This window comes from Neodiprion virginianus, chromosome 4 (genome assembly GCF_021901495.1).
Source record: "Neodiprion virginianus isolate iyNeoVirg1 chromosome 4, iyNeoVirg1.1, whole genome shotgun sequence".
Taxonomy (NCBI): domain Eukaryota; kingdom Metazoa; phylum Arthropoda; class Insecta; order Hymenoptera; family Diprionidae; genus Neodiprion; species Neodiprion virginianus.
The window spans coordinates 6,552,306-6,567,610 of NC_060880.1; the positions used below are offsets into that span (position 1 = coordinate 6,552,306).

The 15,305-nt window shown below is 37.5% G+C and overlaps 2 protein-coding genes across 5 annotated transcripts in view; one reads left to right on the forward strand and one right to left on the reverse strand.

Moving 5' to 3' along the window:
- Window positions 1-15,305, forward strand: part of LOC124303819 (origin recognition complex subunit 2) — a 143,773-nt gene that overhangs the window by 41,314 nt on the left and 87,154 nt on the right. Inside the window, exon 11 of one of the 4 annotated variants that reach the window (XM_046761530.1) lies at window positions 13,894-14,009. The exons of the other annotated variants lie outside the window; for them this stretch is intronic. The gene's annotated coding sequence lies outside the window, so the exon portion shown is untranslated. The remainder of the gene's footprint in view (window positions 1-13,893; window positions 14,010-15,305) is intronic. 4 annotated transcript variants of the gene reach the window in all.
- On the reverse strand, window positions 92-2,159 carry LOC124303823 (ARL14 effector protein-like). The gene is made up of 3 exons (XM_046761537.1): window positions 1,656-2,159; window positions 696-967; window positions 92-458 (listed from the first exon to the last, which is right to left on the reverse strand). Exons 1-3 carry the CDS (start codon window positions 1,722-1,724, stop codon window positions 362-364), a joined length of 438 nt encoding a protein of 145 aa, XP_046617493.1. The 5' UTR covers window positions 1,725-2,159; the 3' UTR covers window positions 92-361.

A 15,305-nucleotide genomic window follows, 5' to 3' on the forward strand; every position in this document is an offset into this window, starting at 1 on the left:
TTGGAATTAATCTCTGAAAATAATGCTTTTTATAAACTATATTGTATTCTGATTGTTTGTATTTATCAAAAGGCACAAATTCACAACATATTTTATTTCAAATATATTTATCAGTTATGTAATAAAGTGATAATATATTACGAAAACGAGAACGTTTTACACGTGCATGAAGTTTAAAAATGTTTAAAAGACATGTGAGAGTTTACGAATAAAGGTACAAGTTTAGCGAGAAAAGAAAAATGTTTAAGCGAAATAAAATATAACTGCGGTTGTCGATGCAACATTGATTCAATTAATAATTAATAGCTTAAAACTGAATGTCGAGTATGTTGAGCTTTTGCACGTGGTGTGGTTGGAAATTTTAATGATCAGCATTTCCGTCGTTGAGATACTGATTTCTGATGACGATGTCGGATCCTTCGTAAGAAATTGACTTGTACGCCCATTTTCGATTTACTCTGGAATATTATTATAATTAAATATTTTTATCGATAGTCCGCGGTTACAGCATGTATGATTTGATCATAATTTGAAGAATATAAAACGAGTTGAAATCTCGGCGGAATTGTTTTCGCCAAACTTTCATAAATTCTTAATCTCGCGAAATATGGTTTTGGAAAATTGCGAATCGCTGTTACGCCTCTGACTATCGTGATAATCGTAACGAATATTGCAGCTGAGTATAATATGACGACCTGCATTCGTGGGCGCATTTCCTAGATCTGCATTTAGAACAAGGGAAATGACATCCGGGACAGCCGCGTTGCAAACAGTCGCATAGATCCTCTCCAGTTCTAACGAAAATCCCTTTATCATCGTATAAAACGTGCTTCTTATCTTTCAGATTAAGTCTTTGGTTCATTTTACGCTTCTCACGTTCGCTAGTTTCGGGATCAAAATCACTTAAAAACGGCTTGAATCCTTTCTCCGACGAGATCGCCGCCATTTTTGATAGCCTCGCTGCCTTCTGAAATTTGATACAATTTTCAGTAATTCGTATGAAATATCTTGTAAAGTTTCACCACGGTGAAAACAAAAATTCAAATACAACGATGATCATTGTAATTTTTTACAATACTCGTGGTGCTCAATTTTTCCCCAGTGTCCAACGGTAAAGAAAAAAAGAAAAATACATTTGGTTTATGTTGAAGGTTTGTTTTTTTGCCAAAAAAAAAGGTTATCAAACCAGTATAGTAACTTCAAAATCAAGCATTTTGAAGTTGTGGATCTAAATATGAAAATAGAACTCAAAAATTCAAAATAATCGAAAGCTTAACGAAGTACAGTGATTTTTGTAAAAATTGTCGTTCAATCGATTTGTAAATTTCCTCAAATCAGCTTTTATCTGTTATTTCTGACAGCAAAAAAAGCACCAAAATCCTGAACGTATCAATTTTTATAACGACTCAACGTTATCATATTTTTGGATACGGCATACGAGATCCGGCCTTTTCAATGTTTCAAATCCGACATCAGAAACCAATTAAATAACCTGAATAATTATCTAAAATATTGACTTTCTGAAAAGTGAAACCATCTACACGAAATCGGTACGTGTTTCTATTTATATTTCTTTTGGTCTTCCAATTCATCCAATTCACACCCGACTGATGAAAAATGACAGAAGTCGTAAAAAATAAACAGCCGCAACTGACTTGTTCGTTTTTGGTTGTTTGCGAAGAGTTTCGTTCCCTCGAAGCAAGCGCGCGCAGATCGTCACTCATTTCCTTCGTTCACGAAATATTCCCAAAACAAAAAACCAGCCGACGCAACAATTTTAAAAAGAGTCAAAAACCGAACCTCGAAACACGAAGCAGGAGTGAAAAAACGACGCGCGTTTCTTTATCAGCCGTCAAACCGATCGTCAAGTTTTTCTCTACGTAGGTGGCGCCACTTGATCGCGACCGCGTCGAAGCGTCTCGTTTTCAGGTTATAAACGCCGATCGGCGCTGGCGCAGAAATTGAACCACGATCCTCCCGTCCTCTCTTGACACCTATACGCCTCTCGAATCGAGTCGTCTGCCTCACTCCCTTCGACCAAGTATAAAATAATAATGTTATTTAAATCGGTGAGAGCAGCCTTTGATCCACCACGCTTTAACAGTCGCTGGACGACGATCCCACACCGAAACCGAGTCACGTGGTTGTGTCGCACTCCCTATCAACACGTAATCGCCGAACAAGGCCAGCGTCTCTTCCGCCTTTAGATCGCGCTACTTACCGCCGACCCTAAGGATCCGCCATCTTGATTACGCAATTTCACATCGGAATCGCTCTCTCCCCCCTCTATATCATTCCCGAGATTTATGACGGACCGTAAAATTTCTGTCTATAACTTTAACGCACGAGTCGAATTCTCCTTCGTTCACTGAGAAAAAAATTTCGTTTCTTACGGTAAGTAGGAAAATTGAGTACAACAGGTATCGTTGAAAAAAACTGTTTGAATATTGTTGGGATTACGAAAAACGAGGTAAGCGTAACCATTTTGCGCTATCGTCGATCCTTTTTTGGTAATTCCAACGCAAAATCAGTTTGTGAGGTTTACTCTACTTTTTTTAGATAAACAAGGCTTTAACGTCAATTTATCGTTCTACGAGCGTTAAATTTTCGCAACAGTTACAAGAAAAACTAATAGAAAACTATTTTTCACTCTCTACGTAGAACTATATTTTTCGATTGTGGTAAGGAAAGAAAATAGTTAAGTAATGAGCGGTAACCGGAACTAAAGATTTCTCCCGGTGTTTCTTTTATTCGTATAACTTTTATACCAAACGTTTACAATCGTGATTATGATTGTTGTAGTTTTATTATTTCCCGCCGTTTTGCGTTTGTCCATTCCTGCCAACTGCGCTGAGCTCATGTTTAACGAATAATCTGTTTCTTGGGTTTAAATCACGGCAATTGAAAGGGAATTTGCTGTAATATTTGTTGAATTTAAAGCGACTGGAGATAATTCGGAGTGAGATGTTTACGGATTGAATATGTGTAATAGATTTTTGTCACATCGTAATAGCGTGCTAACATCAAGTTTTATCGAAACGGAAAGAAAATAGACCGGATGTACTAGAACAATGAATATATCATTTTTGTAGCTCGAGTCTAACTGTACTGGCTAACTATATGAAAAACTCCATTAATCACACCGTGAATGTGGTTCAAGTTTTGACCATATTATCTTGGTTTACTTTTCTTACGATCCAACGTTGAAAAAGTAAGTCACCATGCGGATGTCGCGTTTAGTCCGATCAAACGATTGATCGATCGATAAAAATCTCGGACAGTCGTCGAGACACTTCTCTAGTATACGCGTAAACAATATTTTGTCCAAACACTCTTGCGGATACGGAGACCCGATTCGTTTATGTGTGTCAAAGAAGTCGGCAACACTGTTGCAGATTGTATAATTCACAATCGTACTCGGCAGCTTTGTTCACTCTGTAATATCACGCGAATTTCACCGAGTAATACTGCGTCGTGTATCTGTAATACTGATACGGTAAGTCAACAGGTACTCACATAAATTAACACATCTTTCCGTAAAATACGAACGACGAATGAATCTGTCAGGATTCGAAAGAATTATACGGGAAGTAAATTTTTCACTTTTTTTTTTTTATTTTTGTCGTCACACTCCGGCCGTCTAAAGGGAATAATATCACTACTCGTTAGAGTTTCGAGGGGATTTCACCGGTAATCGTAACCTAGGAAACCAGCTGCCAATGAAACGTTCGTATAATTAGCGACATCTGTCATACTTTGTTCGATCTAAAAACAAACGTGGCTCGCATTGCCGTTACGGGATTGAGTTCGCTTGTTCCCGCTGAAAGCTCGTTGTAGAAAAGCGTCTCTGTTCCAAATATGCTCGTATTAGGCGGGTTAAGTATAATAATATAACGTTGAAGAAATCGCGTCATTTGAAACGCTGGAAATCGCAAGGTGATGATGTAAAAATAAAAAAAATGAAAATTAAATTTACAGCATCGTTCCAGTTTTTCATATAAATATATATATATTAAGTTGGTCCTTATTCAAGGTGTTGACGAATTTTTGCCAGACCATCCCCCAAATCAACTTCAAATAATTGAAAAAAAAATCGCCTAATTTTTTCAGATTTTTACACCGAATCTAAGATGGTCCGCATTGGGATCGAAGATTCTTATGGAAATTAACATGGGTAAAACTTTTTTTCTCAGTATATATTTTATTGCAAGAGTAATAATGTTCCAAACAATCTGTAACCGCGAGGTTTTTGTGAGAATTAGTGCTACTATCTGGGAAAAAATATACATTATCGTACGAGGCAATCTAGACGAATTGCACAACCTCGAAACCTGACTTTTTTTTTTATTTAGAGGAAGTGGAATTCGTCTAGATTGCCTCGTACGATAATGTGTATTTTTTTTTCACACAGTATCACTAATGCCGACTAAAACCTCGCAGTTACAGATTTTTTGGAACATTATTACTTTCACGATAAAATATATAGTGCGAAAAAAGTTTTTCTCATGTCACTTCCACAAGAAACTTCGATCACAATGCGGGCTACCTCAGACTTGCTGTAAGAATCTGCAAAAATTTGGCGACTCTTTTTTAATGATTTGAAATTGATTTCAGTCGTGGGGCGGTAAAAATTCTTCAACACCTTAAACAAGGACCACCCTAATATATATACACTATATCGGTAAAAGCGAAGCTTTTTCTTTTCTGTTTATTTTAAGGTTAAATTGACAAGATTTATCGCAAGTATCCAGACCGTGAGATACCTACAAAGTTTAATCCTTTCAGTCACACATGTCACTCGGAGGTTTTTTGTGGTAGCTGATCACGAGTCTGAAGTATTAATTTGATAATTTCTAAATCCACGATGGCGGATTCAATATGGCGGATGTAAAATCGAAAAAACGATAAAGGATTCGACGATTCTGGCTGTAGCTTGTTACTCGGGGGTTCTTAGGGTTATACGAGCTAACAATGATCATTTAAACTTGTAAGTAAACTGTGCTAAGGTTAGGATTAACGATTTTTTATTTCTTTTAGTACTATGCTTTCCGAAAATTTTACCATTTTACGATATTTCGGTACTGTTGTGAGGATTCTGAGTGTTTATGATATGGATATTTTTACATTGGTAAAATCGTAAACTCACTTTTGTAAGAGAGTGAAGCTTGTAAGGATTAATTATTACGAAAAATCACTGTTTAGCAACTGTAGGATCGTCTCAAATTGAGTAATATATTTTTATTTTTTTTTAATGAAATTGATTCGAATGTTGCAAATTAAACTCCTTTGCATCCGTTCTAAATTTTCAAAACAATTCTGTTAGTTTCAATATTTTGTTACATCAACGTTGGTAATTTTAATCTGGTACTTTTCTTTAGCCTTTATCTTCTTTCTCCTTCTTGTTTCTTCAGCAAGCGTTCACAGAGTCGAAGACGACACATGCGTAACGTGGCGTGAAAGTAAAGTTATCGCATTGCCTCCTCTCTTCGGATAAATAAATTGTTTAACGGTTTTTGTCGTGCCTATCTGGAATCGTTTTGCATCGAGTTTACTCCACAGGACATTTTTATTTTCTTGTTTTGCAACTTTTACCGCGTGTAACCACGTTTGGCAGGCGAACGGAATATCCGAAATACAAAAACCAAGACTTTAGAATCTTCAAAAGATCCTCTTAAGTTTCTATGGCCCGGATTTTTGATAAATTGAAATTTATCTTAGCTGCTACGTTTTGCTTCAGGTTTCGTGTTTTTTTTTTTTTTTTACCCCTTTCGGGCACACTTTTATTCATTTTTCAAAAGTAAAAGGTCGAATCAAAAATCCGTTTCACTGAAGCTTAGAGCGTATATTGACGATTTTAAAAAGTCCTGGTTTTTATATTTCGGATATTCCGTTCGCCTAAAAACGTGGTTACCTTTTTGCCAATCGTTTTACGCAGAGCTTCAATTTTAACAGGAGTTAATTTTTAAGATTATTGAAATTTTTTCTTATTTTTTTTACTCTCAAATAGGAAATTTGTTACTTTCGAATAAATTTCGTTCCATTCTATTTCGACCATCAGTTTTTGTTTAGCCATAATGAAAAAATATCGTTATCAATTTCTACTGTTCGTAGTCCCTCAAAATTTGCGAACAATTCACAAATTTATTATAAATGTTGAATTCCTGACTGACGATAAAAGAAAACTTTATCTTCTAGCGCTGTTTAAAAGCATAGCTATTACCAATTCCGACGATCCTTAGAAACAGCATTGAACAAAGATCTAAAATGTTGTAAAATAGAAAAAAAAAAAATCATTATATAAAAAGAACGGTCGTTACAAAAGTCAAATGTGTCCACGATATTGAAATTATTTCAACATAGAAACGGGCAATTGTCTTTCGAATGTCAATTACCGTCACCTTGTTACTTTGTTGTTGCCGTTTTCCGTTTTTCTTTTCTTTTCTTTTTTTTTTTCATTTCATTTCATTTATACGTATAATCGTTGAGCGCAGCCGATACGAGATAGCGACCAAACATTCGACAGTTGAATCAACACCGTGATAAATAAGAGTTATTTTTGCTAATAATTTGACACAGATCGCGTAATCTTCAGGAGTCTTGAGGTCTGCAGCTGCCTTATCCCTGAAATAATAGCTGCTCGGTATTAACCGCGACCTCGTCGTGCCAGACTCGTTATCTCGCCTTGGTTTTACCCAGAGAAATCTCATTATTATTTTCTTCGCGGTAAATAGAAAATGTTTTGGTTATTGTTGCTATAATCTGTTTGCTCGGTTTGCCGAATTTTTTTCAAGCGAACAGAGTTCATGGTACAAATTTATGGCTCCATCATTGACAAATTATCGCAACCTTCAGAAGCGAATTTAGAATTAGTTCACCGTGTACAAAAGTGATAATAACACATACTGTACATTTTGTAGCTACGGTTTTACGGAATTGATTTTCACTTGTTAAGGTGGAAAATGAAAATACTTATAAAAATATTACCGCGCATGTGTATTATAACCAAAATTACATGGAGATTAATTTCTGGTTATGATATACATATAATTATTTATTCGAAGAATGTATTATAACTTTGGGTTAAAAAATGAAAACAAATTGTGGAAAAGTTTGCTTAGACTAAATATACCTACTTGTAAAACAATTTTCTTGTTATTGCTACAATATTCAAAGCGTTATTGTAAAACGATTATACCTGTTTTACGACAATTTCCCAGTTACTATGTAACAAATCAAATCTTTCCCTGTGTTAGGGTGCAGGATGAACGTAAATAATACACTCGGTAAAAAATTAGGTTGTAATGACCAAAATTTGGTTCTTGAAACACAATTTCAGGGTCAACATGTATCCGACCAAACACTATTTTCATAGAATCAAGAAGTTTGGTTGATTTCATAGTGCGCAGTAAACAAAATGTTTTAGAAATATGTCTAAGAGAAGGTTCGGCTTCACAGTCCCATAGATTCTGTTGCTTTTGCGAAACGAGATCTACGGAGTGAAATCATTGTGTGAAGGTTGAAAAATGATCGTTTAATTGTTGTAACCGAAAAAATTATCGTTCGATCGTAATTTATGCGCTACGTGAATTATTTGCCACATCAAACTGTGACAGAGAAATATGCCATTGTGAATTGACAGGCTGATTCGATGGTATCAGACCAATAATGTAGGATTTAGTTGCGCTGATTATACTAGACAAATGCCTTGAGCCCCTCCAAATGACTGCTCGTCTAACTTCTCTTCCGAGAAAGAATTTTTAACGCGTTACGGAGAGTGTTTTGTCCCTTGAACAGAAAATTTAATGGATTTACGACGTAACTTATTACTTTATAACGGTAATCAATTAGTAGCTCTCACGATTTCGTAAATTTGACTAATGTTTATCCACCGAACAGATTTAGTGAACTGTGTTGAGGGTATTCAACATTTTGATAATACCGTGAAAAAATTATAATTTCATTAAATTGACTAAATTAAAATCGAGATCTCCTATTTACGAATATATTTTATTTAATATGTATACAATTTTTTTTTTGCAATTTTGAAACAATTATTTCATTAACTTTGGTATCGACAACAAAATATCGCGTACCCAGGAGAAAATTTTCTACAAATTGCGTTTAAAAATTGATGTTTTTAAAAAAAGCAGAAATTTTTCTCCGAGTGTAGGTAGCAGCGGAGATAATGGTGTAGGTATACAGGTTATAATACGAGCCGGCAATCCGGCGCGTGTTGATATTAGCATTTATTTATACCTCTTGACCCGGAATACGCTGGTCTAGCGCCTTTCCACTATAGGCGCAATCGACCCAATATCGTGTGAAATCTGGAACGGGCGGCTGCCGACTGACCTGATATAACCGAGACTAGCCTTTTTATCAACGCCGCCCTTCTACCTTGCATCAGCCTGGATTCATCGGGGACGGTAAATCGGCGCTTCTAATCAACCAAATGCGTCGGTACGAGTCGGAAATATTTCACCGATATCGGATTTAACATTTTTTCGACAGTTAACGTCAACTTTGCATGACTCGAAATTTCTCAAGGTTTTCAGTCGCCGGTCAGAAATATTTTAAAAGGATATATTCATAAATTCGAAACAGCATCTCTTAAAGCTTTCCGTATTATAATATGTCATTTGTAAATCAATTTTTTTTTTGTCTACTCTCCTTTTCAAGTAACTATTGATTATGAGAAAAGAAAAAGATCCAGACAACCATTTTTTCTAAATATATATTACATAACATATGAATTCTCTGAAAGTGAAATATCACGGAATTAAATTTCACCTCATTTATCGCTCGTGCAATAAATTGTTGGTTACTCGGATTACTTTTAACGGAAATTCTTTGATAATATAATATTGTTAAATCTTGTTACCCGACGCAGGAATCATTGTGAGATTTTATTATAAACACGAATCGGTATTATATTCCATGCGATATTTCCTCAACAAACATCAGCGCACTTTTTCTGTGTAATATGAAAACTTTAACTGAGTATCTTAGGAAGAAGCTTTGGTATAATTGAATTGATATTAGAATATTTTATACGTCGAATAGTTTTATTGTAATATATTTTTTTAGTTTTTCCAAATTACAGTCTTTATGAACAAAAAATGTGGTTATACATATATGTACAGGTTAACAAAATTTTTTAACGACGAAGGTGCTTACTAATTTCAAAATACCTATCCAACCTCATTATAAAAACATATTTATCCTTATTCGATCAGGTCTAGTTTTTGTTTTACAACTACTATCGGTAATATTGATCGTTTATCGTTTTGACTTACCTGATTTTGATTTGGGGTGGTTTGTTATTTATTGTAACTAATTAACTGGTACTTATAGCGAATAACAAAAGACTCTGAATCAAAAAGGTAAGTCAAAACGATAAACGATCAATATCACCGATAGTAGTTGTAAAACAAAAACTGGACCTTGTTCGAATCAAAATAACTATGGTTCTTTAAAGAGGGTAGATTATAGGTGTGATTAATTATTTAAAAATTAGCAAGCACCTTCCTTGTCACAAAACTTTCTTGACCAGCGTTCTTCTCCGTACAACGCAAACTAGAAGCGATTTGAATCGAGCTCGGTTTGGGAGAACGAAAATTTACCGCGTAGGTATATTAAAAAAACGTTGCATGCAAAAACGAAATGTAGATCACACATCGCACGCACGTTTGAGTGTATTGTGCAGCTGTTGAGTATAAGCGGCGGGTCTGCCGAGAGAATTGAGGGGCGAATAAAAGAGAACACGATTAATAATTGTGGTATACAACCTTGTTCTACTGGCCTTTCCACTCGCGATCAATGTACGTTTATGTTCGTCGTTCATCAAGCAACCCCATTTGACGAATGTAAGCTTGCATGCAATCAAGGAAATACATTTCGTCGTTTTGCATTAATTATGCACAATGCGCGTAATGGCCTTCGTGTTCCCACGTGTCAACTAAAGCCGAGTACCAGGGAAAAAAACTAATTATCGTTAAGAGTATTCGTTCGCGAAAATACGGCGCTTCAATCTTCAGTGAATTTCAAATTACGACGAAAGTCGACCAAATTACACGCGTCACTTCTCTGACGATGTCACAGATTGCATATAATCAAGTAATGCACGCGTGTTATTAAAAATACGTGTCAAGGAATTTTTGTAGGAATTACGTTACAAACGAAATTAGTTGTTATTTATTGAAATTTGACGAACTACGGGCATCAACAAAAGCTTCTCGATAATCTAACGCATGTCAAATTATTAATCATCGAACTGTATTTCAATTAAAATTTACTGGTTTTAAATGTTTTTTTTTTTTTTACCCAGGAGACGGTTTTTTGATGAAACATAGCAGAAGTCGAATCAATTCCTAATTCACAATGTCATTTTCTTCATTACTTTTCGGTTTTACCAAAAGGTTTTAACGAGGCTAAACAACCTGGCACAAGCTAATATCTTTCGATAATGCTCAAAGTTGAATATACGTTCTTAAATATTGACAAGATTGTTAATAATATCGAGTGATCACTGGTCTCAGGTTAAAATCACTTCAAAGCCACGAATCTTACGAGGCTAAAGTTAGTAACGTTAACGTAACGAAACGTCGGTGAAAAAAATCATTATTGTGCAATTTATAAACGACTTTCAAGGAGTCAACTTTTCGAAATATACGAGTATGTTTTGTTTATTGCTAAATAACGGCATTTTTCCTAAACATGCTTCGTTACTGTAACGTTACCAGTTTCGTCATCACCTAATATTCGTATTGGCTTCAAGAAGTTGGACCAGTCTGAAGGATCCAAAAGCTCGACGTCAACGGATCGAAATGGAAAAATTTTTGCATCCCCATACCCGTCATTTTCCAATTTTCCAACTCGGCGAACGATCGCTCGGAGTGCACGTGTCCGGTATCTGGTGCATCGTCAAGGGGGGTGAGATTCCAGTTACCTGACCTGTGTCCAATTTAAAAGTGCGACAACTCACGCACGCCTGCATTGCCGTGCTCTTCGCGGCCTACGGCTGCCGAACCAGTCGAAGCCAGAAATAAACTCAGTGCCTGAAGGACTTGGTATACCAAAAGGGGATAGTGGTTCAGGACGTATCTCGGATCGCTTCATAAATCAGCGGTACGAATGAAGATTAGGTCGTCGAGTATTTTGATCTTCAGGGCTGATAGCGACAGAGTTGCCAAAATTTAGGAACTTAGGAACGAGAGAACCGTTTCGACGAATCGAATATACCGCATATCTGTGCAAGCGATGGATACAAGACGAGACGAGACTTTGCGGAGTCTCTTCTCTTGGTCTGTTCAGCTTTATCTTGGGCTTGGGAAAAACTCGGTTTTCATGTCTTGTCTTGGTATGGTCTTCTTGGGTGATTTTTTGGCCTTCAATTATTTGGGTATAACGCTTATATATCAATTTGGAATTTTTTGAAATAGCGCATCAGTTGTTTCTATGGAAATTCTCACTGTGGTGGAATAGAAAAAAACTGATATATTCAATTAAAATGATTGCCATTTTAGGTAAACGAAATGTCGTCTATCATTCATTGCAGTTCCTTTTTGAGTATTGACTACTCCTGGCGAGACTTTCGTTGAGACTTATCTTCTCTTGGTTTTATTTCGAAAATCAAGGCAAGACCAAGCCGAGACCAACTACGGTCTTGTTCTTGTGCCCAGCACTAATAAAAGTATACGATCTTCTCTGCATGTACGTTCATTTACAGCGTAAAATGTATAACGAATTGGTCAGGGGATCAATTTGACAATGAATCATAAACGACCAACACGAAATTCATTGTCTCAAAGTTTGCAAGTGACGTTGAATATTGGCGAAAAATGGTCTCTAGAATCCTCGAAATAACCAGCAGCATCGTTCAGGTAGTGACTAATTCATCGACGTATCGATCTTTCTCGAGGAATGAACTAGTCTTTACAGTGTTTCTTCCATGGAGACTACACAAGAAGCAGGAATTCCATGTATCCAAATAGCTGCCTGAAATAAGATGGCACTGGTGTTTCGTACGCACCGAAGACAGTGGAGGGAGTACAACTTTCTACGAATCACATTCCAAGATCATCGATTAGTCGGTCTTGGTAATCCCTGCAACCAATGACACTTGGGTGCAAAAGAAACACTAGAGACGCCAGTGGTATTAGAAATGAATCTAATATGTACGATTATTGTGACAAGTTTTGTCAATTCACTAATCTGAGTCCCTGCTCCTTATCTAGTCTCCATGGTTTCCTCATTCCCCGATCGGATTTCCAACTATCGAATTCGCGGTCGAAACGAACAAGAAGAGAAGGTGGCGCCGCGAAATTGGCCGCTGAATTCGGCCTGCAGTCTCCTCAATCTCGCGAAGATACGGGAGCTCCTGTAACTCCGTTGCTTATCCCCTCTACGCGACGACGCGATGCTCTCAATAGAACGAGAACGCAGGTGACGGGTCACCGGTACGCTATTTACCTACTTCGTACGCCCCCGTAGTAGACCGGAGTCTCCTTGCGTCAGGCGTGCTTCGAAAGACGCGTGTCGTTGGGCGTGAGTGAGCTGGTCCCTTCACGTCAGGCTACACGAGGCGTGCAAGCATCCCAAGGAAGTGCAGGTCGCTGGTCGCTTGCTCACAAGTGAATGGACAGAGGAGCTAATCATGGTGTCCGGTAATCAAAATCTCTAACAAATTCAAGGACATTGAAAACAGAACATTTCCAGGAGCCAAGAAAAACTCGAGGATAGTGTTCAGGACTTCTGAAGAACAATCGAAATTCAAAGACATTTCCAGGAGCAATGGACACCCTGCTTGTACAGTGGACGAGTGCGATTCGCCGTGTAGGCGATACTCATCCGCTCCACTCTTGCTCGTCTATGACTCGGTATTCGTTGGGTATTCTCACCTAGCTTCCTTCCATCTATCGGAGCATCTTTCTCAGCTGCAGGTCGTGGCCTACTTTGATGAGCTGCCTGCCTCCGTGGCTCTGCGGTGTGTGAATGCCGGTCTGCCTGGCGGGTCGAGCTGGATACTCACCTTCAGCATCGCCCACCTTGCGTCTTCCTTGTCGAATTGAAGAATTTTCTTCCGACATGATGTTTCATCGCGTCTTAATGTAACATCGTGGCGGTTTCATTTCACACTGTCCGTTTGTCAGTCGTTGGTTACGCTTCACGCTCATTTGCTCGTTTCGGGAGCTCAATGAGTGACTGGTCCGATTCAATTATGCAAGGGAACTTCGTCTCGGTATCGAATGACACTCGAATCGTGACACGATGATCAAAAATTTTTAGTGACATACTTCGGATTTGAGTTATGCTACTGTATGAGCCATCTTCTTCGTTATAGCGTTGGTAGATATTAAGCATCTTCAAACAATGACGATGCTTTTTATTTTACAAAAGTAAGATAGAAATGTATAGTAAAACCAAAATTCAAGGGGTATAAACCTATCCCTGTTTCGTACTTTGGACCTTGAGATAAATTTGTCGCAGCAATGGATCGGGGAGGCTTTAATGATCCATCGTAATTACAGCCTCGTATCGTTTTCTGCAACTGGGTTGATCCTGACATTTGGCTTCTATAGATACCGTATAAAATTGGAAGTATGAAGATTATGTACCGGGACAATCTCTTGAAACTTGAAAATCAACCGCGCATGCGCGAGTTTTATCGGCTTTTCGCGCAGGCTGGCCATCCCAAGTTTCAGCTGTCAAATTGTTTCTGCCGGCGATGTAGTTGATACAAATTTTCGAAGTTAGAATCTCAAATAATCGAGGCAGCGACTCGGAAAGGTTTGGGAAGCATTTGTTGTCGGGTCGGAAAGTCGATTCTTCAAAGAACGGTCGGAATTCAATGCTTACGCTCTTTGAAAATTCAAACGTACACATTTTGCGTAGGTTGGCCGGCCTGCACCGCAGACAAGAACATCGCCGCGGGAAGATTTGGCCGACCAATGATACTGAATTGTTTGGCGCATGCGCGGTTGATCTTCAAATTTCAAGAGATCATCCCGGTATGTATACAGAGTCGAGTTTTAATGCCTATATCTCGAAGATGAATATCATCCATCATCGTCACATCCTCGCTGCATGCGTAGAATTTCGCAACGGTCCATCACCGCTTAGGAGTAATGAAGTGACGCAAACTTTACGAGGCTGGATAATGAACGAAAGAACGAAGATATCTAATTGAGAATTTCAGTGGTTCATCATCGACGCGTCATGTTGCGAAATTATTAAATATCGCTACCATTGTGTAAATTGTGAATTTGGGGCGCATTCAAATCTACGCAATTTATGCACAGTTCTTCTTACGGAATTTTTACTATGTATTACAGCCACGGTCACCGTCCTCTCAGTCCATGTACAACCGTTTAGTGCGGCATTAAGGCCGCGGTCATTTTCACATCGTTGACACAAAGCGTGGGTCTCTTATTATTATACCTGCTACTTATGCTACTCAACACATTTATTCTTCTGTAGGATACACACACATATATACAGTGTATGTACATTGTATGTATTAGTTGAAATTCCTCCGCAGTGGCCAGTTTCGTGACCTCCTATTCACGCCTATTGGTCTCTATTATTCATAATTACGATCTTTGCCCAGCAACAGTGAATTTTAAAGAGAAATAGACGGAAACTAATAACCAAGAAAGACGTTCGAAAAGACCACGGGGATCAGTAGCCTATTTAAATATGCTTCTCATCGACATCGCTACAATTATACGAAAAGTTTTTACTAATTGAATTTCCACAATGTTTTCAATGACAAATGAGAAGTTTATGGAACGTATACGTTTTTCATAATTTTTCAATTCGATTTCTGTAATATATGGTGAACTACAGGGGAAAGATAGGGTATTATATTATACCTTGATGTACTGTAAACGGTTATAAAACTGTTCTAAAACCTCGTTGTCATTGTTAACGAGGAAGAAAAAAAAAGAAAAAAAAAAAAGAAAAGAAAAGTCGAGTAAACAGTTGGACTTATAACGTCTGACGCGACACAAAAGAATGTGACCCAGCTGACAAAGATCGTTAATTTTATATTAAACGTACGTTATATGTGTGTGGATAATGCGAGATTAAACACCGTGTAGAGCATTGTGATGTTTCTGTCCGAGTTCTTTGGTAAAACGAGTTAAACTTATACAATAATACGAGATTAAAGTAAAAAGGACACGGTATAATATAATGGTACAATAATACGCAGCGAAGACAGGAGCCCAAAATCGTTGACCAAAAACGAAAATGTAGAAAAACCTTGGAGATAATCAGTTGCACGTGGCTATCGATGATGACTC